This window comes from Pteropus medius, unplaced genomic scaffold (genome assembly GCF_902729225.1).
Source record: "Pteropus medius unplaced genomic scaffold, Ma_sr-lr_union100, whole genome shotgun sequence".
NCBI lineage: Eukaryota > Metazoa > Chordata > Mammalia > Chiroptera > Pteropodidae > Pteropus > Pteropus medius.
Window position 1 is genome coordinate 2,047 of NW_024340710.1, and position 25,277 is coordinate 27,323.

Sequence of the window (25,277 nt, forward strand, 5' to 3'; positions counted from 1 at the left end):
GTCACTCGTTGATATCTGTTAACTCTCTTCTTTGTTTATGAATTTATAGGCTCTGGTGATTCTTCTTCATGGAATATTTTTCATAAAACATGGACAATTCTGATTTCATGCTCAAACTTGAACTTGAGATGGTGTGAGAGATACTTTGTGGTACCTTTTCTGTCGGATTGCTTGTCCGATTTGATACCTGCGCTTGTGCTGGCAAACTTAGGCACTTCCTTTCCAGGTGTTGGGTGAATCATGATCGTGGGAACTTCTGGATCTCTGAGTGCACAGTCATGTCCTCGAATGGATTTATTAGTCACAGCTTCCACAGGAAACCACTGAAAATTCATCTGCACACAGCCACTGTCAGACTCTCCACGATGAGAGCACAGTCCATCTGTGTGACATTTCATACATTATTTTATTCTTGCATTTTGGACTCTACTTTTTCTTCTTCTCAGCAGGGGAGGCTCAGAGATGTGTCTCTAGAATTCTTCAAGCTTTCTTATCTGCCAATGCTTCTCCAACTTGAAATCAATGTTTTTTCCAAGATGGACCTTGAGTTTCTCTGTATTCTGTCATTTGGAAGGATAGCAGCTTATGAAATGGTGACATCATGGGGGTGATTCTTGTGTTCAGTGTTCCCGACCTTGTCTTGTTGAATGTTTATGAAGCAGAATTCAGCACCTCACCCGTATGCACCCCAACAGGAAAATAGGTCTTCTAAGGAGAGAATAAGGAGGAAGATGCAGCTCTGAGGCTGTGGGTGGAGGAGGATCCCCCAGAGCCTAGAGGAAATGGCAGCTCCCCACAGTTTCCTGTTCTGCAGATGAGAGAGTCCAGCTGGGACCCAGCCTGGTTCTTGTGCAGGAGCCCCCTGTGCTGTGTCACTGTGCCATCCGTGCACAGTAATATGTGGCCGTATCTGCAGGGTCCATGCTGCTCATTGTCAAGACCACCTGGTTTTTGGACGTGTCCTTGGTGATTGTGAGCCGGCTCTTCAGCGATGGGCTGTAATACTTGTCATCATCCCACCAAATAGTTGCGAGCCACTCCAGTGCCTTCCCCGGGGGCTGACGGACCCAGCCGACACCCATACTGGTAGTGCTCAGTGAGAAGCCAGAGAAGGAGCAGGTCAGCGTCAGGGTCTGAGTGGGTCTCATGAGCCCAGGACCAGACTCCTTCAGGGTGACCTGGGACAGAACCCCTGTGGAGGAAGCACAAGAAAGGTGAAGCCACTTCAGAACAAGAACAGGAGTCTTCGTCCCTGAGGGCATCCTTGACCAGAGTACTCACAGTGAGGGACAGTCAGCAGCAGGACAGTGGAACACAGCATGTCCATGTTGAGGCCCAGGAGTCACTGCTCCATGTGCAGAGCTCGGCTTTTCAACCCGTGGGGGGCTGGGAGATTTGCATCTGCTTGCGTGGTCCTGAGCTATCTGCGACTCTAGGTCTCTGCAGTAGGGGAGCAAGTCTGTGCTGCAGGAGCAGCGAGCCCTGAGCTGTGGCTCCACCTGTGCTCCCAGGGGGACTCGCCAACTTAGGACCTGGTTCTTGGACAAAAGTCCTCAGAAGGGGCCTGTGTGTGGATGGAGTCTGGGCTGCGAGGCCGTGTCCTCTGTTGGATGCTCTCCAGGCACCCTCACCCCTAGGTCCTGTCCAGCACTTTGCCATGCAGAACTGGTGGCTGTGCCCCTGCTGTCTCCAGGCGTAGGAGTGAGACTGAGGGGAGCAGGAGGCTTTCCCGAGTCTCTGTCTGAGCAGAGAGAGGGTCAGTGGACAAGCTCACGTCCATGGGGTGGGGGGTCGGTCTGCCCTGTGAGACACAGTGCCCTCGCATTGGCCCGCTCTTTGCGTCTGTGACCTAACATTTCTGGGGCATTGCACCTCCATGCCAGAGACTCTCAGGCCATGGTTTTCCATCAACTAGGACCCTTCCCTACTTGTATTGCTGTGAGTCCACAGCTCTGCCATGGTTACAGACTCGTGGGTTACATGGGTTACGTGCTGTGAGGTTTGGATGCCAAGAGCAGAAAATACACCCAAGGGGCTGTGCCGTTAGGGTTAGTGTCAAAGCCCAGCGCTCTCAGAGTCTGGAAGGACTCTGCGAAAGGGTTGAATGTGTCACTCAGGTCAGAACCACTAAACCCAGGACTCACGGTACCGCCCTCTCACAGTGACCCGGCTAAAACTTCTCTCCTCACGTCTTCAGTTCGGTTCCCGTTTCAGCATCCTGGAACCAGTAAGATGGACCTACATTTGGCTACACTCTGAATTTATGATAAAGAAGGAATTGTTTCAAGTAAAGTGCTTCTATGAAAAAGGGCTAATTACATGTAAGAAGGGGAGATTCACAAATAAAACCATTTAATATTATCCGAAGGTGGAGGGACAATAGATATAAAACAAAATATTGTTACCCTGTAATCTGGGGCCCACCACACACACACACGCGCGTGCACACACACACATACATGCACACACATATGCCTAGACCCATGCATGAACTGTTTACTCAGATCTGTATTTTAATTCATGCTGTGTCCAAGGAGTGTCACAACTTGGATACAACAATGCACACAAAATCCACACACAGATTAGACTCTTCTGCAAAAAAAATTTTATTTAATTAATGCGGTAAAGTGGATTCCACATCAAAGATCATGTCATGTGTGAAGGATGCTAAGATTACTTCTTTCTTTCCCAATTCAATGACTTTTATTTCATTTTTCGGCATAATTTTCTGGCCAGGGCTTTCAAGGCCGTACTGGTGGAAGGGGTGAGTGTGGGCACCTTGTCCTGCTTCTGATCTTAGAGGACAAGCTCTCGGTCTGTCACCACTGAGAATGAAGTCATCTGTGGGCTTTTCGCACGTGTCCTTTATCATGTGACAAAGCTTCCTTCTGTTCCTAGTGCATTGTGTGCTTTTTAATCAGGAAAGCATGTCGAATTTTGCCTTTTTTTTGCATTGATTGACCATTGACCACCCGATGGGGAAAGGGCAGTATCATCAGGAAGTTGTGTGGGCTTCACCAGCTATCCACTTGCAAAAGAATAAAACTGAATGTTATCATACACCATTTAGAAAATTAACTCAGGATGGATTAAAGACCTGGATATAAGAACTAAAAGTATAACACCCCTTGAAGAAAACAGGGAAGAAAACATTATGACATTGGATTTGGAGATAATTTATTCAACACACATCAAAAACACAGGCAACGAGAACAAAAAGAGACAAATTACACTACATTAAACTCACAGCCATATGTGCATTAAAAAGACAAAATCGACAATGAGAAAAGGCAAATTATGGAATGGGAAAAATATTTGCAAATCATATATTTCGTAGCATGTTAATATCTAGAAAATAAACAAAACTTTGTAACTCAACACTAAAAAATAAAACAAAACCAAACAAACTAAGAAATGTCCACCATCAAAAGAAGAGATAAGAAATGCTGGAGAGGATGTGCAGGAAAGGAAATCCTTGTGCTCTATGTTTGGGAACATAAATTAGTGCAGTCACGATAGAAAACAGTAAGGTTTATCAAAAATTCAAAAATAAAGCTACCATATTATCGAGCAATTACACCAGGATGTAGGTGATGAGAGGGCTCCTCTTCCATCAGGTGGCTCCTCGGGACCTAGGAAGGTGGATCCGAGGGCAGAGCGACAGGCCAGAGGTTGGATCTGAGCCGCAGCAGCTCATCCCCAGATCATAAGACTCAATGGAGTTCTCTCAGATGTGCGTAAAATCATCTTCAGCTGGTGATTTCTCTCTAACTTCCATTTCCTCTCTTAGGAAGGGAGGGGTCTGGACTGTCACCATGTGTCTACCCTGTGATGCATTTTAGAATGAGGTAACTGGTCGTCTAGGGCCACAGCTCTGCAGGTGGAGAGGATTCTGCCCCTGGATGCATGCACCCAAATCTTCACTGACACCTGAGTTAGAGATTACACTTGAGACTTTGGACATGATGCTCTTTGGTAATTTGGGCTTCAGGTCATGTTTAATGACTCACCTTTGGGGGATGTTGGGATGTGCTCAGTGGAACTGGCCTGTGGGATGGATGTGAGTATTCGGAGGGCCGTTTCAGTCGCTCTGTGTTAGGAAGCTGTGACTGTTCCAGGGGAAAAGGCAGGTTGTCATTCCAGGACCATTAGATGTCTTGAGGTAAATGGCTTCCTGTTTTATCTGAGACACTCCTAATACAGCCACAAGTGTTCAAGCCAGAGCGAGGCAGAGGAGATTAGACTCTAGAGGAGAAACAATGTGACCGGTGATGTGAGGTGACTTCCTCCAGGCTGTGGGGCTGGAGAACGGGGCATGAGTCAGGATGTAAGGAAAGCGGCTCTTGAACCAGGAAACACAGAAGCAGACTGCTGTCTGAGTTTGCTCAGGCTGCAGTCAGAGAACAAAACCTTCTGAGTAATTTAATATTAACAACCATTCCCTTCTCAAGGTTCAGGAGGTGGGAATCCAGGATCGAGGTGCCAGCATGGTCACCATTGGGAAGGATCCTCTTCCTGGGTCATATCTGGTTTGCTCTTGCTGTGTCCTCAGGTGGAGGAAGTGACATGCATGGTCTCTGCGGCCTGATTTAGTCAGGTGCTAATCCACTTCATGAGAACCCTGGCCTTGTCATCCAGCGCCTTCCAAACACCCCACACACTAACACGGTCTTTTGTGGGGATAAAATTTCAATATGTAATGTTGAGGAGCACACGTGTTCAAATCCAGCCCCGCTAAACCTCTGAGCATCTGTGGTCCTGCCAGCACCTTGGGTCTGTCCAGGGAGACTGACTATTTGCTCTGACCGCCAGACTGTGAAAGTCAATGTGTGTAGACTGTACTCTGAGTGTGTGATAATGTGATTCAGCAGGGACAGGGAAGTCACAAGGCTGGACGTGGGTCCCACATCATCAAAGTCTCCCCACGCTGTTCCCTGTGTGTGAGGACAGAAGTCGTGCCCCAGGGACAGGGACACAGGAGGCTGTGGTAGGAGGGGAGGAGCTTCTTCAGGTGGGACCGCCTTCCGGAGGATACAGACTGGGGGCATCCAGCCGGAGCGGACCATCTCCAACCTTTAGGCCTGGAAGGATTGTCTTGCTGGGTTGTGGACCAGCATTGACCCCACAATTTCTTTTTTCCTCTTCATCCCTTTCGGGATGAGAATGTCTACCCTCTGGCTGCCCCATCGTCACATTTTGAAGGCACATAACGTGTCTGTTTTTGTAGCTTCATACATCGAGAGGACATTCGCTTCAGGATGAATCATACGTCAAGATCCACCAGTATCTGATGAGATGATGTTTAGATGAGACTTTGCACGTTAGAATCTAAGTTGATGCTGTAACAAGTAAGACATTTGAGGATGTTGGGTTAGAGTTCATTTTATATGAGGGAGAGCCGTGGATTTTGGAGTCCACAGGTGTAATTTTATGGACGGAATTGTGACCCTCAAACTTCGCATGTTGGAGATTGAATTCCTAATGATAGTATTTAAAATTGGCTTTCAGGAGGCAGGAACGGCTAAGTGAGGGCATGGTGCAGTGGTCCCATCTCACTAGGACAGAAGCGTTGGGAAAAGAAGAAACATGAGAACTGAACGGCACATCCAACGAGTTCCCTGACCCTGTCTCACCATAGTCACCAATGAGGTGTCCAACGCAGTGCTCTGTACAGGTGCGTCCATCACGATGTCCTCTCTCATAAGGTTTCTGAGTTCTTAGTTGTGTCCAATGGTCAGCAGCCAGCTGTGCCCCCACCTGACACAGACCTATCCTTTAATAGTGCCTTGTGACCTTGAATCATAAGTGTGCATGACACGTGGGGTAAGCAAGTCACCTTTAGACTCCCTGAGTATAAGCTGCCTGGGGGGTCAACAAATGGACAGAACTGTTACATTAACGATAGCAGATGAACTAGGGACAGGTGAATGCCATGTACACATAACCCCTCTTCTGTGACTGGTCTTGGTGGAGGCTGTGAGACTGAGCTGGGATCCAGCTTCATGGAGCTCAGACTTAGTGAAATTAGGACAGTAGATGAACCTGGTCATGTTGGGAGGGTTTCAAAATCCACATGAGTAAGTGAAGACCTGGACGGTATTGCGTTGTCCGCAAGACAGAAATGGCATTGGATAGAGTCCTGGGGGGCTCATCCTACCCCTGTGGCCTCGTGTCCTGTCTGAAGGGAGACCCATATGGGGACAGCATGTGTCTGTCGGGGGCAGAGCCTGAGCTCAGCACACAGGTCCCTGCACTGTGCTGTGTCTCTCTGTGTGAAGAACAGAACCAGCCTCAGGCACACAAAGCCCTCAGGGGGTCTCTCTGTCAAGATATCAGAAAAAACACATTGAAAGCTGCTGCAGGAAAGGTCCCCAGGCACTGCTGATATGGCTTCTACAGACAGGTTACTTCATCATTTCTCATCTGTGTGAGAATGTGGAAAATTAGAGCCACAAAGAAACAGCAGTAATTCTCCTGGGAGGCAGCTGAGAGTTTTGAGAAGAAATCGTTGCTTCCAACAGGAAGCCCCTTCCCCAGCTCCATGTGCACCTGCTGCTGGTCTGGTCTGTGTGTGCTGTGCTGTGTGTACCCTGAGCGCCCCCTGGTGTCCTGAGCACCCCTCCTGTCTCCCTCAGGGAGGTTTGTGACAGGGCTCACACTGAAGTCCCCTCACTGTGTGTCTCGCACAGTAATACACGGCCGTGTCCTCAGGCTTCAGGCTGCTCATTTGCAGATACAGCGTGTTCTTGGCGTTGTCTCTGGAGATGGTGAATCGGCCCTTCACGGAGGCAGCGTAGTATGTGCTGCTGCCACCATCAGTAATATATGAGACCCACTCCAGCCCCTTCCCTGGAGCCTGGCGGACCCAGCTCATGTAGTAGTCACTAAAAGTGAATCCAGAGGCTGCACAGGAGAGTCGCAGAGACCCCCCGGGCCGCACCACGTCTCCCCCAGACTCCACCAGCTGCACCTCACACTGGACACCTGCGAACACAGACATGTCAGGGTCAGGAAAATGTCACACATCCCTGTTCCTCACTCACACCCACTCACATACTCAGTGTCCCTTGTTCCCCACCAGTCACCTCGTAAAACAGCGATGAGGAAAACCCAGCTGAGGCCAAACGCCATGGTGCGGTGTGCGTGTTCAGACCTGATCCTGGAATGGGGACACCTGGGAATCGTAGGGCTGGGCTCCTGTCCCAGAGCTGCAGGCTTGGGGCTGGGCTGGCTTTTATCGGCAGAGGGACCCTATTTGCATGAGCTCTGACTGTATAAGGAGCTCTGGGGTTGGGGACCCACAGAGAGGGTAGAACCCAGATCAGGTGTGCGTGTGTTTGGGTCCGTGGTGGCAATGAGGACATTTTGTAAAATATGCCTTTTTGTGACATGTGTTACTTAAACACTTAGCAGCATCATCTTATTGCATTTTACTCATGCACGTAAGTCATGTGACATGATATCATTTACCTGCATCACAGGTGAACAAGGCCATACAGGACCACAAAGAGCTTGGTGGTGTCGAGAGCTTACACGTGTATGAGTGAACTCGTTTGTCTGGCCCTGTACGCTCCCCACTGCACCCCACTGCTCCCCTGGGCCACCTCCACGACAGAGTGGACATGCCCAGTGAGGTGCAGTTCTCCATCCTGCATGAGCGCGTGTGGGATTTGCTGCCTTCTAGTGCTAACGGAGAGCACGTGCGAGAACCAGGGTCACAGGTGTATTGCAGGCGTCTGTCCCATCTGAGAGTCACTCTCTGTGCCTCTAACTTTCTTTGTCCACTGGTAACGGCACTTGTACGGTAGCCGTCTTGCTGTGGTAGAGCTCTGTCAGCCACAGCCACGCCAGGATGGTGTGTACAGTTGGAAGCGCACGCACATACATGATGTCCATGTTACATCCTCAGCATCATAATTGGAAATGCAGCGTGTGGTGTGACGCGGGCTCGCACGGGTCAGTGCTGAGTCTCCTTCCTATGAGTGCATCTGTGCCATGTGAGTCTGCGCACCTGCTGAGGGGTGTTGGAGTGTCCCTCGTGTCTGGGCTCTACGAGGAAAGCCAATGCTCAGCCTGTAGAAAGAGAGACCTGAGAAAATGTTATTCTTCTTATGACATGCAGCCACAGTGACAAGCAAGCTGCACTAAGTGCTAAGCAGTAAATTCTCTTCAACATGTTAGCTATGTGACATCAAGATGCTGCACCCCGAGGGCTGGATACACAGGTGCCCCAGAAAAATATGAGATCATAATCTGTCTGCCCTTGTGATAGGAGTCCAGAGGGCACAGCCCTAGAAAGATCAAAAGTTCGACTAGAAACAGTTAATCATTCAAAAATCCAGTGTCTTAAATGTCTGGGAGCACTTCCCCCAGTGAGAGCACGGAAGGCTGTGTGTGAACCAGGAAGCGAGACCTCAAGATGCTGAGTCTGTGGTTGTCTTTACCATGGATTCTCTGCCCCAGGACTGTGTGAAGTTAATTCCAGTTGTCTCTCTCAGCCGCTTCATCTCTGTTACTTTTTTATAGCAGCTCACATGGACTATAATTCGGTAAAGAGAAATGGGGTGCTGCTGTAAGAGATACGTGAAAATGAAACACTGCTTTGGAATCGGGCTGGGCAAAGATGCTGGAACGGTGCTGAGATGCGTGTTAGAAGAAGCCTCCATGCTGTGGACGGGTCTTTAGAGGAGGATCTGGGGGGAGCTCAGAGAGGAAGAGGGAGCCGGGGAGCAGCCTCAGTCTTCGTGGAGGAAACCTCAGCCGTCCTGAGCAGACGCAGAAATGTGGGTGACGACGGCCATCGTGACGGGTGCTCGGATGGAGCCGGAAATGTCTTATTGGAACCTGGAGGGAGGCGGTCCTTGTTATGGACGGTGGGGAACTTGTGTGACGTGTTTCTCCTGCTGTTCTGTGGAAGGTAGAATGAGGAGAAGGGAAGTGGACACTCAGCTGAGGCTCTTTCAACGCCTAGGGAGGCAGGTCAGGCTCCGCCCCCTGACGACTCGTGGTGAAGGACAGCAGAGTCGGGGCTAAACTGTTTGCAGCCGTACGTTTGATCCTTTACATCCGCCACTATAACAACCACAACCACATTTTCTGACAAAAAAACAGCACAGTGCAATGGTCCTAAGGAAGTTGTCACCTCCACATAGAGGGCGCCCCATGGGTCAGGCCCAGCTGCTGCTCCGCGAATCTGATCACCTGGCTAGTGCTGGGAACACACACCTGAGAGCCTCTCCAGCCTGGAATTGGAACAGCAGGGACACTGGGGAGGCCCACTACTGGGTGACGTGGACGTCCCTGGAGTGAAACTTTGGAGGGACGACGTGCTGGACCCTCCTCCCATGGCAGAGCGACTCGGGAACGTCACCATCAGCTCTCCCTCTGCCTGCTCTCGGGGTCGGACTTGCACTGGGGCCTGACACGTCTGCAGCCTCCCTGAGCCCTCAGCATTTTCTCTACAAGGGTGGATGTTTCATAACAAAATACGAGTGAATGTTCCAACGAAAGTCATCTGTCGCCGAAGCTGCTTCTCATAAGGCCTTGACCACACCCCTTCTGTAAATATCTGATAAAATGAACCTGCTTCTTCTGAAAACATAGAATGCTACATGAAACGGTCAGTTCCTTGTGAAAACATGGCTGGCCTCCTCTCTCCGTTTTTTTCAGTCCCCACTAATCCAGTTGTTGCTCTCAGGTATTCTCCATGTTTGCTAAAATCTGTAACCCATGTATTCTAAGTCAAAATTTATCATAAATAACCTGATCTGGGCTGACCCAAACACACCCGAATGGCATGGATTTCCATGGTGGACAGCGGCTTCAAGTTTTGCGGACACTTCCAGTATGGCCGTCCCTACGAATTTCCCCAAAAGTTTGTCCTGCCCAGTCTGTTTCCACAATTGATGGCACCCGGATCATACAGCACATCCGAGGGTCCGATCTGCAGGTCCCCCCTAATGCCCACCTGAAGGCCATGACTCAGGAATAGTTGGAGCTGCACCAGGTGTGTTCTCTATAGCATCTAACTTTGACCAGAGAACTTATCCACGTGACTATGGATAGTCGTTCGCCTTCCCAATGTGTCCACACTGAGGACGACAGGGCTGTGCAGTGCAGTGAGGAGGGGGAAAGTCCCATCTGTCTCTCCTAATGTGCCTGAAGGTACCAACCTGAGCTCCAGGTAAAGTTCCTGACTTGCAACATTCCTTCTATACAAGCCTTTTACATGAGCTGATTGCTTGAATTGCGCTTAGACGGTTTTAAAGCAGCTGGAATTGTTATGGTTGCAAGTAGTAACATTGGTCGAAGGGCGGGAGCTGCTAAGGGCTATCAATGGTTACAAATTGTTACAGGAAGCGGGAGCTGCTGGGGAACAAACAGTTCCATTTGCCCAGCAAAGAGCAAGTAGGGCAAAGTGCAAGTGAGCTCTGCAGTGAGCTCGTGTACCTGCGAGCATATTTACAGAAGCAGAACACAGAGCTGTTGGCCTTTTGTAGAAAATTCCTCTAGTTTTCCTCTTCAAGATGACAGGTGTGGCTACAGGAGTTGGCATAGAAAGGGATCGGGGGAAATAGAGTTTATCACACTCACAGGTCCTAGAGACGGGTGGTTATGATGCCACCAGGGTCTCATGGAAGACACCAGAGTGTTCAGGAAGCAGCAGACAGGGGTCAGAGGGGACCTTAGGACCTGGGATTTACTGGGTTTTTCTTGGGGAAGGACGAGCAGGGTGGGCAATCAGCTTAGGGCTGATTATTTTATTGGCCTTGAAGCTGGAGGGGCTTCTCCAGTTGCCTGGCACCTGGGCCAGGAATACTGAAGGCAGAGGATATTGCATCCTGGGGTGTGTGGGCAGACAGAGGTGGTGTCCCCTGGTGGGCTTCTTTGCATGTGAAAGGCATGTGCCAAGCCAGGCCCTGTGCTGACTCTAAGGATTGGGTTCCCGTGAGCAGAAGTCTGTCCACATCCAGAAAGGGTTATAAAGATGTTAAAACATCGTAATGTCAATAAGCTAATGAAATACATAAACACGCAATTCAGAGGATGACCTTATGCTTTCTCTACAGCAGCACCTTGTCATAGTCTGTCCCCATTTCATGTGGGAAAAGAGTTGTGTCCTTCGTCCTCCACCGTGAACCATGTGGACAGACCTGGGACACACAGTCGTCCCTCAGGAGCTCCTCGATTGACCTTGACCACATCATGTGTGAGAACCGGCTTCCTTCCTAACTCTGGGTTCATCTCCCCCACTGCGTTTCAGCTCAGGCTGAAGCTTTGATGTGGGGACAGGGGGCTGTACCCTCAGTGCTGAGTGGGGATTCCTATAGACAACTGGTCTAGGGTGTGAATATTTCTTCCCTCTACACGATTCTGTTCTGTTAGATAAAGAAGATCCATCTGTCTTTATCAAAGACACAATGTGGGTGCACTAGAGAGGCTCACTTCTCTCTGTAAACCTAAACAGGTGAATGGCCCACAAGGTAGAGCGATCAACCCTTGTTTGGTTGGATTGTGGTGCTGGGCCACCCCATGAGGCCTGGACAGAGAAATGCTCTTCAGGGTAAAGAGGAGGCCACATCTGTGGGAAGTTCACAGTGCTCCTTTCTCTACAGACCAGGAACCAGAGAGACGTCCAAACACATGGGGTCCCTCACCTGAACGCTCACCACTCTGGTCACACCGCCTGCAGCTACCTTCCAAATGGGAGCATTCCAACTGGGCTCATGCCACCAGAGATCCTGCTTCAGGACTGTGGAATGATGGGTGCCCTGTGTTCCTTCCCCCAAGGGGAATCCTTTCTGAGTGATGGGCCCATGTGGGGACAGCATGTACCTGTGGGGGGCAGAGAGCCTGAGCTCAGCACACAGGAGCCTGGACTGTGCTGTGTCTCTCTGTATGGAATGTTTCCCAGCCACAGTGAGGACGAAGCCCTCAGGTGATGTCTGTCAGGAAATAAAGCAGGACACACAGAAGGTGGTGAAAGAAGGTCCCTAATCACCAGTCATGTGTCATCTGCAAAAGAACGTTCACTTCTTCATTTATTGTCTCTACTAAGACTATTTCAAACTAGAGCCACAAGGAGAAACAAGAATTGTCCCTGAGGCAGCTGAGAACATTGTGAGGAAATTATTTCTCCCAGTAGGTTAGAACAGGCTCAGAGGAGGGCGTCTTCAGGGGGCGCGATGTTAGGAAACAGAGGAAACTGCAGACTTGGACAGGGCACCCATCACTCTCCAGCTGCTCTCTCTGTGCGCATTGCAGGCTGACCTCTCTCCTCATTAGTCCGATCACTCCTCGCACTTCCTCAGAGCTCCTGTCCTGAGTGTGCCCTGCAGCCCAGCCCTCCTGACTCCCTCAGGGAGCGTTGTGTCTGGACCCCCACTGATGTCCCCTCACTGCTTCTTGCACAGTCTCACACCAGTGTGTCCTCAGTGGTCATGGAGTTCAGTTGCAGGGAGAACTGGTCTGTGGATGTGTCTCTGGAGATGGAGATGTGTCTCGTAAGGGTCAGGCTGTCGTAAGTGTTCCCACGGTAGCGCATGTCCCCAACCCCTTCCGGCCCCTTCCATGGGGTCTGGTAGACCCAGCTCTAGCAATGTCCACAGACTGCGTTAGAGAATCCAGACACAGCACAGGTGAGTGAGTGGGTCTGCAAGGGCTTCACCTGTCCTGGGCCCGACTCTTGAAGATGCATCTTGGACAGGACATGTGGGGACAAGGTCCTGTCAGTCACATACTCTCACAGGAATCCCATAGTCTCTTGTCTGACATTTGAGACACTTACTTTGGGGGGCTGTCACCAGGCACAGAAGAAGGCTCCACATTCTCATCTTCACCTTGACCACAGTTGCTTCCCAAGAGACCTGAGCCCTGTGTGGGGAGAGAGCAGTGAGCGTCCACAGCCCCATGCTGCAGGGGAGGGTCCTGTCTGGGCTCAGAGGGCATGACCTCACAGTGTTTCTAGGACGGGATTAAATGTCCGTGCCTTGATTCAGGATGCTCCCTCCGGGACACTACATGCTTTTGGCTTTACCTCTTGATATAGAGAATTGGCCTCACTCAGCCCCAATTACTCTACAGGGAGTCCCCAAGCAAGGGCTTTACGTGACCCCGGAGAGCCCTTTACCTGGGGATGACAGATGCATGACACAGACAGCACTCTCCTGAGTCCAGAATCTCTTGGGGACTTGCTGGATCATTTATGTTCTTTAGGTTCCTCTAATGAAGTACACATCTGAGAAACTCTGCAGATACACACCATGTGGTCAATGCACACTCTACTTCCATTATTCAGCGAATTAGATGCATACACCAGATGTATGCTCAGAGGTGACCTTTGACTTGTTATTAGATGTAGGGATCTAATCTTACTATGTGTAAGTGGCACCTGCACAGACATCACTAGACAGGAAATCACTGAACAAAGTCACGTCTCTCCCAGGAAGCTACAATATGGAGAGCACAACAGGCAAGGGACCTGTTGGACCTCAGGTGAGGTCCCACTTTGAAAGAACATCGGTCTCCTTGGCTGGACTCAAAAGGATCATGTGCCACCTCACAGCAGGATCAGGAACTGTCATTCTTGAAACAGAAGCCAACCTACGAGAGCGCTCTGTCCCAGGGGGAGCGGAGAGCAAGCGGGAGGAGACGCAGAGTCCTGGCTTCCAGGATGCGCTGGGACACGAGGTCCACGATCACGTCTGGGAGACACTGGTCTCTGGGTGAGGACGTCTTGTATGCGCTGCTGTCAGGAACCTCTGCCTGTGCCGACATAACTAAGAAGGTGATGAACATCCTTCTGGTCAATGAACCTGCTCACAGGTAGTTGAACCTGGGAGCTTGCTATGTGTAAAATCTATGTCTCACCATTCATTTCTTAAAGCCCTAACACACAATGTATTGTATGGGAGAAGAATTCTTAGGAAGTTTTAGAGTTAAATGAGGTTAAGTTTAAATGTTTGTCTGTATAAGAAAATGAATGGAAAGAGCGATATTGCTCATTTTCTCTAGCACATGAGATTCCAGTGAGAAGTCAGCTCTCTCCCCGCAGAAATGCTTTCTCTCCAGGAATCGATGTCTCTGCACAGTGACCTCAACTTCCTGTCTGCACAATGCGAGACAATAAGTTTCTGTCATTTAAGCCGCCCAGTCGTTGGTCGTTGTGATGGCACCTTGAGCACATGAGATGGGTTGTGTTTCTGAGATGTGGGTGCTGCTGGAACGAGAACCCAAGAAGGTGTAAGTGGACGTGGAACTAGGTGATGGGTAGGAGGTGGGAGACTTTTAAGTGTCTGGCAGAAAATTCCAAGCTTGCTGTGAGGGGTGTTACGGGTGATTGTGTGGCGAGCTCAGAGAGAGGACGGGAGAGCCGTGGAGGAAGCTCCCACACTCTAGGAGAAGCGAACACAGTCACGGGGACAACGGTGGTTGGAGTGTGGACATTGGGAGCCGTTCTGACAAGGTGTCCATGGAAATGAGAACAGGTCACTGGTTCTGGAGTACATGTGACCTTGTCACAAAGTGTCAAAGCGAATGGGTGGCCATGTTTTGGGGTGAAGCTGAAGGTAGAGCTGTGAGCAATGAAAGTGCGTATTTTAGCTGCAGACATTACTAAGCTAAGGGCAGGAGTGGTTGGTTCTTCCTGCTGCTTCTAGTAAAATATGCTAGGATGGTGATGGATCAAATACAGCTGTATGAATCAAGTGCACATCAGAATTTTGAATTGTGAAATAGGCCAGTCCATCCATAAGTCAATATTGTGGATTATAATCTGGAGAGGGCAGAAAAGGTGATGCTAAAAATGATTTTATTAAAAAAATCAATGGTATCACTTATATGAGGGATATAAGCCTAAAAACTACAAATGAAGAGGACAAACAAACAGAGACTCATGGACGTGGACAATGGACTAGCGGTTACCAGAAGGGAGGGGCAGAGGGAAATAAAAAATAAATGTAAAAAATAATTCAATAAAATAATATCAATCAATTGATCAATCTGGGTCCTGACCAGCGGGTCTCATCTGCCATCTCAGCGTCATCCAGGAAGGGAGGTGCGATGAGTCCGGCAGAAGCGATGCCTCTTTGAAATGAAGGGGAGAAGAAGGTGGGATGAAGAGAGATGTCAGAATTCACGGATTTCACAAAACAGGATCCTAACCCACACTGGCGGCGAAGATGCAGTATTTTTAAGAAAAGGGATGAATGGCCTTGGAGGAGACTCAGAGAGGATCAGGGATGACTCTTTGATTTCCAGACCTGGGCCATCACCTCTGTGTAACAGGTGACACGGCCTCCAATCAAAGCCTTTGGATCGTCCACCACCTGGTAGTGACAGGGGTGTGACTGCCACCCAGCAGAGTCACAGAGAGTCCAGATGGTGAGACAGCACCTCAGTGTGTCCGGGAGGTGTGACCCGCAACCACCGGGTACAGTGTCCAGGCATCCAGACAAAGAAGATGGTCTCCAACCTAACATCCCATGGGACTTGCCTCGCCAGCGTTTGGGCCAGCTTGGCGCCATTCCTTCCTTCCCTCTCTCCTCTTTAATTATCGTAGAGTGGGGTTTCCACCCTATGTCGGCCCCTCCATCATATTTTGGAAGCACATAAGTCATCAGGTTTTATAGGTTTACAGTCGGAGAGGAGAGGACTTAATCTCTTTTTGAATCATATTTCAAGTTCCACCAATAACTAATGAGATGATACTTAGATGAGACTTTGGACCTAAGATTTAGAGTTGGAGCTGTAACTAGTACTATATTTGGGAAAGTTGGGTTAGAGTTAATGTATTTTTCATGAGAGAAAGACATGAATTTTGGGGTCCACTGGTGGAATATTATGAACTGAGTTCGGTTATTCAAATTTCATGCCTTGGAGTCTGAATTCTAAGTGATGGTGTTTAAATAGGGCACTGAGGAAACTTGAAAGACTAAGTGAGGTCATAGTGTGGTGGTCCCACCCCACTAGGACTTGAGCTTTGTGTAAAGAAGGAGACATGACAAGTGACCAGCATATCCAACGTGTTCCTTGGCCCCTGGCTCACATGGCCACAATGAGTTGTTTAGCTTGTGCTCTGTGTATGTTGGTCCATCAAGATATTTTCTTTCATCAGGTTTCTGAGTTCTTAGTGGTGTCCATGGGTCAGCAGCTAGCTGTGCCCCCACCTGACACGGACCTGTCCTTCAAAAGTGTCTGTGTGACCTTGAATCATAAGTGTGCATGACATGTGGGGTGAGCACGTCACTTTAGACCCCCCGATATAACCTGCCTGGGTGGGTCCACAAACAGTAAGACGTGTAAGAGGGACAATAGGAGAGGAAGTGGGGACAGGTGAATGCCACGTATGTACATAATCCCTTCTCTGTGACCGGCCTGGGTAGAGATGTAGAGATTGAGCTGAGCTCTAGCCCCATGGAGCTCATGGCGTAGGACAGACTTAGTGAAATCGGACAGTAGATGACACTTGGTTTTGTGGGGATGGTAAGTGAAGAGCTGGAGGGTCCTGTGTTGTAGGCAGGACAGAAACGGCATTGCGTACAGTCCTGGGGGCTGATCCTTCCCCTGTGGCCATGTGTCCTATCTGAGGGGAGGTCTCATGTGGGGACAGCGTGTTCCTGTGAGAGCAGAGAGCCTGAGCTCAACACACAGCAGCCTGCACTGGGCCGGGTCTCTTTGTGCAGGTATTTTCCGTTCACAGAGAAGAAGACAGCCCTCAGGATGGTCCCTCTGCTGAGACATGAAAACAGACACATAGAAAACTGGTGAAGGAAGGTCCCCCGCCACCAGTGATATGTGATCTACAACACAAAGGGCAGGTTTTTAATTTAGCCTGCAGGGAGAACAGAAAAATTTACAGCCACGTCGAAAAAGTCAGTGTTGTTCCCGTGGGCAGCTGTGAACTTTGAGAGGAAATCGCTGTTCTCAACCAGACTCCCCCTCCCACCTCCCTGTGCACCTGCTGCTGGTCTGGTCTGTGTGTTCTGTGCTTTGTGTGTCCTGAGCGCCCCCTGGAGACCTGATCGACCCCTGCAGCTCCCCCTCCTGTCTCCCTCAGGGAGGTTTGTGTCTGGGCTCACACTGAGGTCCCCTCACTGTGTGTCTCGCACAGTAATACACAGCTGTGTCCTCGCTGGTCACGGAGTTCAGTTTGAAGAAAACCTGGCTCTTGGAGGTGTCCCTGGTGATGCTGAGTCGGGACTTAAGAGCTGGGTTGTAGTATGTGCTTCCACTACCCCATATAACACCGACCCACTCCAGCCCCTTTCCTGGACCCTGGCGGGTCCAGTGCACACCATAGCTGGTTAAAGAGAACCCAGAGACGGTGCAGGTGAGCGAGAGGGTCTGCGAGGGCTTCATCAGTCCTGGGCCCGTCTCCTGCAGCTGCACCTGAGACAGGACACCTGGGGACAAGGAGCATCAGTCCTGTCAGTCACATGTAGTCACAGGCATCCCACAGACCCCTGTCTGACATCTGAGACACTCACCTTGGAGGGCTGTCACCAGGCACAGGAGAAGACCCCACAGTCTCATCTTCACCTCGACCACAGCGCTGCTTCCCCAGAGACCTGAGCCCTGTGTGAGGAGAGAGCTGTGAGCGTCCACAGCCCACACAGGTTTTACCCTGGGGCTGGAGGAGGAATTTGCATGTGGGCAGCCTGCTCCTCATAAGTGGGGAGGGACTGGGTCAGGCTCCCTGGCGTCTCTGGGACCAGTAGGGTCTCTTCTCTTAAATCTACAGCATCTCAGCCTGTGATGGGAGAGCAACTGGTCTCTAAAGATGCATTAAAACACGTCAGAGAAAATCCAACCCTTTCTAATATAAGAGTGAATGATGGACTGGTTCAGAAGATCGTCATTAAAAAAACTTGTGCATATTTGTCATAATTATTGAAGTGATTTGCATTATGTCCAGGCACATTCAGGTCACCAACAGATTTGATACATTCACAGTTCCTAAATGTATGTTAACATAATTCCAGTCAGATAATATTTCGATGTCCACTTTGTTGTAACTATAGCCCCAAATAAAACACAGTCCTTTCAAATCTTCCACATCCTTTAAGCGCAGATGGATTTACTCTGGTTTATGCAACTGCCTGAAACCCTCACCAGGCTTGCAAACCCCTCATTGTTGATGATGAGCTTTTTATATTGTGGTTTGTCCTACTTTTTGTTAAGTAGTAAATTGTCTTTACCTAGTCTATATGAACTTCTTATAAGATATAAATTTTGATTACATTTTGCAATGTGGAGCTTAATGTCAATTTTCTTGAAATAGAAGTTCAAGGATAAAAAATAGTTATGTGGATAGAGACGAGCATACTGTTCTTTGAAGATCCAAGCCCTCCACGTCTTAGCTAAGAGAGACTTGGCTCATCCAAGGTCCCGCATATTCTGGTAAATTGATCTGTGTCGTGCCTTCCACCAGTGCCACACAATCCTGAGTATTGTAACTGTATGACGAGTGTCTGCCAACGATCAGAAACTCATCAGAAGTAATGAAAATAACAAAATGAGTTGGCAGACGGGCTGTGGACAACCTTGTCTCCATGTCTGTCCTCTGCCTCCGTCCCAGAGGGCGCGCACCCTGCTCTCAGGACTTGGGCTTCTCCCTCCTTCATCCTGACGGAGGGCAGGGGCCCTGTGGGTGTCGTTGCGGGTTCGTTGGTGTCTCAGATACATGTGCTCGTGACCCACCACCCTCCTCACTCCCCACCGTGTTCTGATCCCCATTTGCAACATGGATCGGAGATCTTTGAAGCTGTCCCAGGGCAGGGCTGAGCCTGTCCTCTCTCCTCTCTGCTCAGGGGGGAGCCTGAGGCTGAGCTCGGGGTACAAGGGCCCCTGGGCAGGTGTCAGACCACAGAACACCACACCCTGAGAAGGACACCACCTTTGTCCCCCATTTAGGACAGGAAGCACTGACAGTCCCTGATGAGGCCACACAGAGAGCACCAAGCTGTGAACAAAAGTGTCCACTTGTCACCGAGCCTTCCCAGATGGCGGGGCCCGATCACACAGCCAAAAGTGAAGGCAGGCTGTTAGGGGTGTCTCTAAGTCCCCCTGTCAGTACTAGACCTTCCTGTTCATGGTGCCAATTGTTTGTTTTCTTTCGAGAGATATCGGTCCAATGTGGCCATAAAAAAGACACAGGAGCGGCTCAGGCAAAACAGTTTATCACGGTCACAGGTCCTAGAGACAGGAGCTTGGATGCCAGCAGGGGCCACAGGGCAGACACCACGGTGTCAGGAGATGCATACCGAACGGAGAAGGGACTATGGGCCTGTGCTTTACTGCGGTTTCCTGGTAATGAGGTGAAGGTGGTGAGGAGCTGTGCCTGACTCGTGTGAATCATTTTATTGGGCTCAGAGCTGGAGGTGGTTCTCCAGTTGCCTGGCTGCTGGGCCTGGGATGATGAAGGCAGAGGAGGATCATGACCCGGGATGTGCGGGCAGAGATAGTCAGGTGCCCTGAGAGGTTAGTGTGCATGTGAAAAACGTGTGCCAGGCTAGAAACTGTGCTGTATCTAAGAACTAGTGACGTCATGAGGGGAAATCTCTCCCCATCCGGAAATATTTCTAAAGTTGTTAAAACAACATAATATAGAGATGGTAATAAAATACATAAACACACAAGGTCCACAGCAGGACCTTGTCATAGTCTGTCCCCATTTCATACAAGAAAAGTCTTGTGTCCTTCCCCTCCAGCATGAACACTGGGGACAGGCCTGGGACACACAGTTGTCCCCTCAGGAGCTCCTCATTAGACCCTGAGCACATCATGTGCGAGCACCCACTTCCTCCCCAACTCTGGGTTCATCTCCCCACTGCGTTTCAGCTCAGGCGGAAGCTTTCATATTGGGTGTGAGTTTGGGGGCCTGTATCACTGAGTGATGGGTGGGGCTTCTATGGACGAGTGGGTCCGGAGTGTGAATTCCTCTTCCAGTAACACGATTCATTTCTATTTGATAAAGGAGAGAAACCCATAGTTACCCGGGACACAATGTGGGTGCAGTAGAGAGACTCGCTTCCCTAATTAGATCTGAACAGTGAAGATGGCCTGTAGGATAGAGTGATCAATCCTTGTTCAGTTTGCATTAGAACTTCTGGGAGTCCGCATGAGGTCTGGGCAGAGAAATGCTCTTCGGAGTAAAGAGGAGGCCATGTCTGTGGGAAGCTCAAAGTGCTCCTTCCTCTCTCTGACCAGGAACTAGAAAGGAGTCCAAACACACGGGGTCCCTCACCTGAACCCTCACCACTCTGGTCACACCACCTGCAGCTACTCTCTTAATGGGAGCATTCCCGGATGTGGGGAAGATTTACAGGGAGACTGCGATGGGTCTGAAGGCACAACAGCAGACCGACTGTGCAATGCCAGGGCCCAGTGCAGAATCATAGGAGGCGTCTCCAGTTAAAATTTAAGAATGTAGTGACAATGATAATACAGCATACTCTTCTAAATAAAGCAGAATTCCTGTTTTTGCCTTCTGTTCCATTGAAAGACATTAAACGATGAACCCATTTTTGGCATAATTGTGCAAAAAGAAAGTCATTTTCTTTTTATTGTAATACCAAGCTGGACTCATCCCACCGGATGTCCTGGTACAGGACTGTGAAGGTGACAGGTGCCTTAACCATCGCTCTGAGTCACACAGGCTGCGTGATGCAGGCACATGACCAAGTTTCCTTTCCTCCCATCAATGATTTTAGGTAGAAAGACTCATATGTCAGGTCAGCGTTTTGCTGGAGGAAGGGAAGGAATACGAGCACAGACGATGAGAACACTTTGCAGCATTTACAATTATTGGAAATGCAAAAATTAGTCTAGCTAGTTGATTCAATGTACACAATTTTATTATATGGACAACGTTCAAGTGTACAATCCAATTGACACTGTCAGAGAAAGAGAATAAAACAAAGAAAAGTGAGAAAAAAGAATTTAAATGTTTGGACAGAGCATAATTTATAATCATCCTATTCTTTACCCAACTTCTTCAGTACCCGTTGCTCATGTGCTTCCGTTATTTTAAAATTTTGTCTTCTAAACAGACATCCCGTTTGGGGTACTGTCTCAGTCCTGCTCTGAGTGTTTCCCAGAACTTTGTGTCACAAATATCTGAGTGAACATCGGTCTGGTCTGTGGGAGAACAGGAGTGACGAGCACGGCAGCTGTGATTCCTGAGGTTGGTCTCACCACAGCCTCCCACGAGTGACCAACACGGTGCTCTGTCCAATATGTGATGTTGGGGAGCACACGTGTTCAGACTACAGCCCCCGCTAAGCCTCTGGGCACGTGTCGTCCTGTCAACACCTTGATGTCTGTCCACGGAGACCGACGTCCTGCTCTGACCTCCAGACTGTGAGGAGTCAATGTGTGTAGACTGTACTCTGAGTGTGTGGTACTGTGATTCAGCAGGGACAGGGAAGTCACACAGGCGGGACGTGGGTCTCACGTCATCAAGGGTCTCCGCACGCTGCTCCCCGTGTGTGAGGACAGCAGTCCTGCCCCAGGGACAGGAACACTGGGGGCTGTGGTCGGAGGGGAGGAGCCTCTTCAGGAGCTCAGCCCTGCAGGAGAGAACTGAGGTGGACTGTGCTAGAACCTGGCTCACCCGTCACCATGACTTTGCTACCAGGAGTTGGGACCATCCTCCCAGAAGGTCATGGGCCTGGTGCTGGACGTTAGACTGGGCAGAAGGAGTTCACCCTTCAGTCTTTATACTTACCTATATTGAAGCGTCATTCCCTTTTCAGAAACAGGGGAACGAGGGAGGAATGGCTGGGGGATCTGCAGTCCAAACCCTAAATCTGACACCAACACATAATCCCAGATGATGCCTGAGCTAACTCTCCTCATCCAGAGACCAGGGAGGTGCAGCTGTGCCCTCTGCAGAAGCCATGACAAATGACAGGGACCTGTCAGGAAACGCTGTCCCTCATCTTCCTGCAGGACACCTGGACTCGTGACATCTTTCCCTGAATGTCGGGTGTGCTCGTGAGAGTGTCACTTATTGTCTCAGGTTTCTGTCTCTGTGTGAGGAAGTCAGAGGACACTGTTCCCTTCCTTCCTGAGCCCCACACGGCTGCCCTCTCCCTCAGGGTTTCTGTCACTCTCAGACTGTGGGCTGTCACTCTGTGTGTCTCGCACAGTAATATGTGGCCGTGTCCTCAGGCCTCAGACTGCTCAGATCCATGTAGGCTGTGCTGGTGGACTTCTCTGAGGTCATGGTGACTCTGCCCTTGAACTTCTGTGCGTAGTCTGTGCCACCATTATTAGGGTTAACGCGTCCCATCCACTCAAGCCCTTGTCCTGGTGCCTGTCGCACCCAGTTCATATAGTAGCTGCTGAAGGTATACCCGGAAGCCTTGCAGGAGACCTTCACGGAGGCCCCAGGCTTCCTCACCTCAGCCCCAGACTGCACCAGCTGGACCTGGATGTGGACACCTGTGGAGAGGAGACAGCAGTGGGTGTAGAGCCCTGACTGGCCCTGATGCCCTCGTCCGCCCAGGGCTGGGGATCCCCTTACCTGTGGCCACTGCCACCAGGAGGAGGACGCTGCAGCTCCAGTCCATGCTGAGGATGGTGCTGTCAGGGCCTCTGTGGGGGAAGGCGTGATGGTGGGTGCTGTGAGGACACAGACATGTCCCTACTTAACCTAGTGCTCCTCGGCTCATTTGCATATTCATGAGGCAGAGTATTCATAGCTGAAGATTTGGCTCCACCTGAGAGAAGTTGATAACACAGAAACCTTGGTCAATGAGCATATGAATCCCAGGTACAAATGCTTGTTGTGCATATGTGTCCCTGTCAGGGGCCTGATCTCTGTGCAGACAGAGCTTTTCCCTCTGAGGAACGAGTCGAACAGGACGTCTCCTCACTGTGCACCTTCCTTGAATGACACGGGAGACTGGGTGCATTTGGACTCTGATATTAGACCTCGTATTCCTGCGTCAAGTTGTCTCTTAAATGTCACACCGAGTAAAACACACCCTGCCCCCAGCTCCCCACATTCAGATGTCTAGACGCCCTAGACCTCCCCCTTGGTGGGTGGTTCTTATTGTGTTCTCAAGATTGTCAACTGATCTTGACAGAATAGAACCTTTATTGTTGCTTCTCCAGTCCCAATCTATTTGTAAATTTAGATGATTTGTGTAAAGAGGAAGCCCCAGGCCCTCAGAGAATTCCCTTGCCCACATCCTCTGCACCTACTATGCGTGCACAATACTTGCTTGGTGGGTCCGGAGTGGCCCCTGCAGCCCAGCCCCCATGCTGCAGGGGAGGGTCCTGTCTGGGTTCAGAGGGCATGACCTCACAGTGGTATTAAATGTCCGTGCCCTGACTTCAGGATGCTCCGTCAGGGACAGCATATGCTTTTGGCTTCACTACTTGATATAGTGAATTGGCCTCACTCGCCCCCAATTTCTGTGCGGGGAGGTCCCAAGCAAGGGCTTTGTGAACCACGAGGGAACCTTTTCTCTGGGGCTGACACGAGCCCTGACGCAGTCAGCATTCTATGAGTTTAGAAGCTCTCGAGGGTTTGAGGGAGATTCTCTATCCTTTAGGACCCTCTGTTTGAAGGTGACAGGTGACAATACATGCAGATACAGAACATCTGGCTTGAAACAAAGTCCACTTTTATTATTCAGTACATTAGACACACACAGCAGAAGTTCTCTCAGTGGTTCTATTCGTGCTGTTACTAGATGTAGGGATCGATCTCACCAAGTGTAAGTGGCCCCTGGACTGACATCGCTGGACATGAAATCACTGAACATCTGGGCAATGTCAAGTCTCTCCCAGGAAATTAGAATTCAGAACGAACTACAGCCAAGGGACCTGTTAGACCTCCGGTGATGCCCCATTATAAAGGGTATTCATGCCACTGGGTGGACCCAGCAGATGCAACTGCAAACCCACACCAGGGACTGTCACCTCTGAAACATGAGCCAACCCATGAGGGCTCTGTCCCAGGGGGAGCTGAGAGCAGGCGGGAGGAGATGCAGAGTCCTGGCTTCCAGGATGTGCTGGACACGAGGTCCACGATCACATGTGAGAGGCACTGGTTTCTGCGTGAGGACGTCTCGTAAGCACTGCTGTCAGGAACCTGTGCCTGTGCCGACATAACCAGGAACGTGATGAACATCCTCTGGTCAGTGAACCCTCTCACAGTTAACCCTGGGATCTTGCTATGTGTTAACTGAACGCCCACCTTTCATGTGGTGAAACCTAGCACACCATGGACTGTATGGCAGAAGGGTTCTTAGGAAGTGTCAGGGATAAATGAGACTGTAGGGTGAGTCCTCATCCACTGGACCTGGTGGCCTTATGAGAAGAGTGGACAAAAGAGACACATCTCTCACTTTCTGCAGCACGTGAGATTGCACCTAGACGTCAGCTGTCTGCTTGTGGGGAAGGATTCTCACCAGGTATCGATGTATCTGGACCCCGTAACTTGATTTCCTCACTCCATCACATGAGACAATAAATTACTGTCATCTAAGCTACCTAGTCTTTGGTCTTTGTGATCAGCACATGAGACAGACTGTGGTACTGGGGTGCTGCTGGAATAAACACCAAAGATGGTATAAGTGGATTGGAACCAGATGATGGGTAGGAGGTGGGAGACTTTTAAGTGCCTGCTAGAAAATTCCAAGCTTGCTGTGAGGGGTGTTACGGGTGATTGTGCAGAGAGCTCAGAGAGAGGACGGGAGAGCCGTGGAGGAAGCTCCCACACCCTGGGGGAAGCGAACACAGTCATAAGGACAGCGGTGGCTGGGGTGTCGACATTGGGAGCCGTTCTGGTGAGGTGTCCATGGAAATGAGAAACATGGCCCGGGTTCTGCAGGACACGTGACCTTGTCACGAAGTGTCAAAGAGCTTGGCTGGTGGGTTTGGGTTTCGGGGAAAGTAGAGCTGTGAGCAGTGAAAGTGTGTATTTAGCTGCGGGGATTTCTAAGCAAGGGCAGAGTGGTTGGTTCTTCCTGCTGCTTCCAGTAAAATATGTGTGAAGGCTGATGGATCGGAGATGGCAGTGGACATCGAGTGCTAATCAGAACTCGGGGACTTGAAAGGTGCCAGCCCATCCATGCAGCCGGAAGTGTGACGTTTCTTATGAAGCAGGAAGGAAAGATGTTGTTGAAAAACAATTTGATAGAAAAATTCATGGGCATGACCAGCAAGTTTCATCAGCCATCTCTGCACCAGCCAGGATTAGAACTGTGGTTCTTCCAGCACAAACACTGTCATTCTGAAGTAAATGGGATGCACTCGTGGGG

The 25,277-nt window shown here is 50.0% G+C and overlaps 4 gene segments (V, D, J or C); all 4 read right to left on the minus strand.

Annotated features, from left to right (window-relative positions):
* Window positions 1–857: 857 nt before the first annotated feature.
* LOC120581628 (immunoglobulin heavy variable 2-5-like) lies at window positions 858–1,420 on the minus strand. The segment is given in 2 exon segments: window positions 858–1,192; window positions 1,282–1,420. Coding segments are annotated over 2 exon segments (366 nt in total).
* Window positions 1,343–7,192, minus strand: LOC120581638 (immunoglobulin heavy variable 3-11-like). The segment is given in 4 exon segments: window positions 1,343–1,348; window positions 1,410–1,424; window positions 6,674–6,984; window positions 7,086–7,192. Coding segments are annotated over 4 exon segments (378 nt in total).
* Window positions 7,193–7,475: 283 nt separating this feature from the next.
* Window positions 7,476–17,665, minus strand: LOC120581608 (Ig heavy chain V region MC101-like). The segment is given in 6 exon segments: window positions 7,476–7,528; window positions 7,798–7,812; window positions 10,382–10,388; window positions 14,039–14,046; window positions 17,103–17,402; window positions 17,487–17,665. Coding segments are annotated over 6 exon segments (429 nt in total).
* Window positions 17,666–22,129: 4,464 nt separating this feature from the next.
* LOC120581617 (immunoglobulin heavy variable 1-46-like) lies at window positions 22,130–22,584 on the minus strand. The segment is given in 2 exon segments: window positions 22,130–22,446; window positions 22,529–22,584. Coding segments are annotated over 2 exon segments (363 nt in total).
* Between the last annotated feature and the right edge of the window lie 2,693 nt (window positions 22,585–25,277).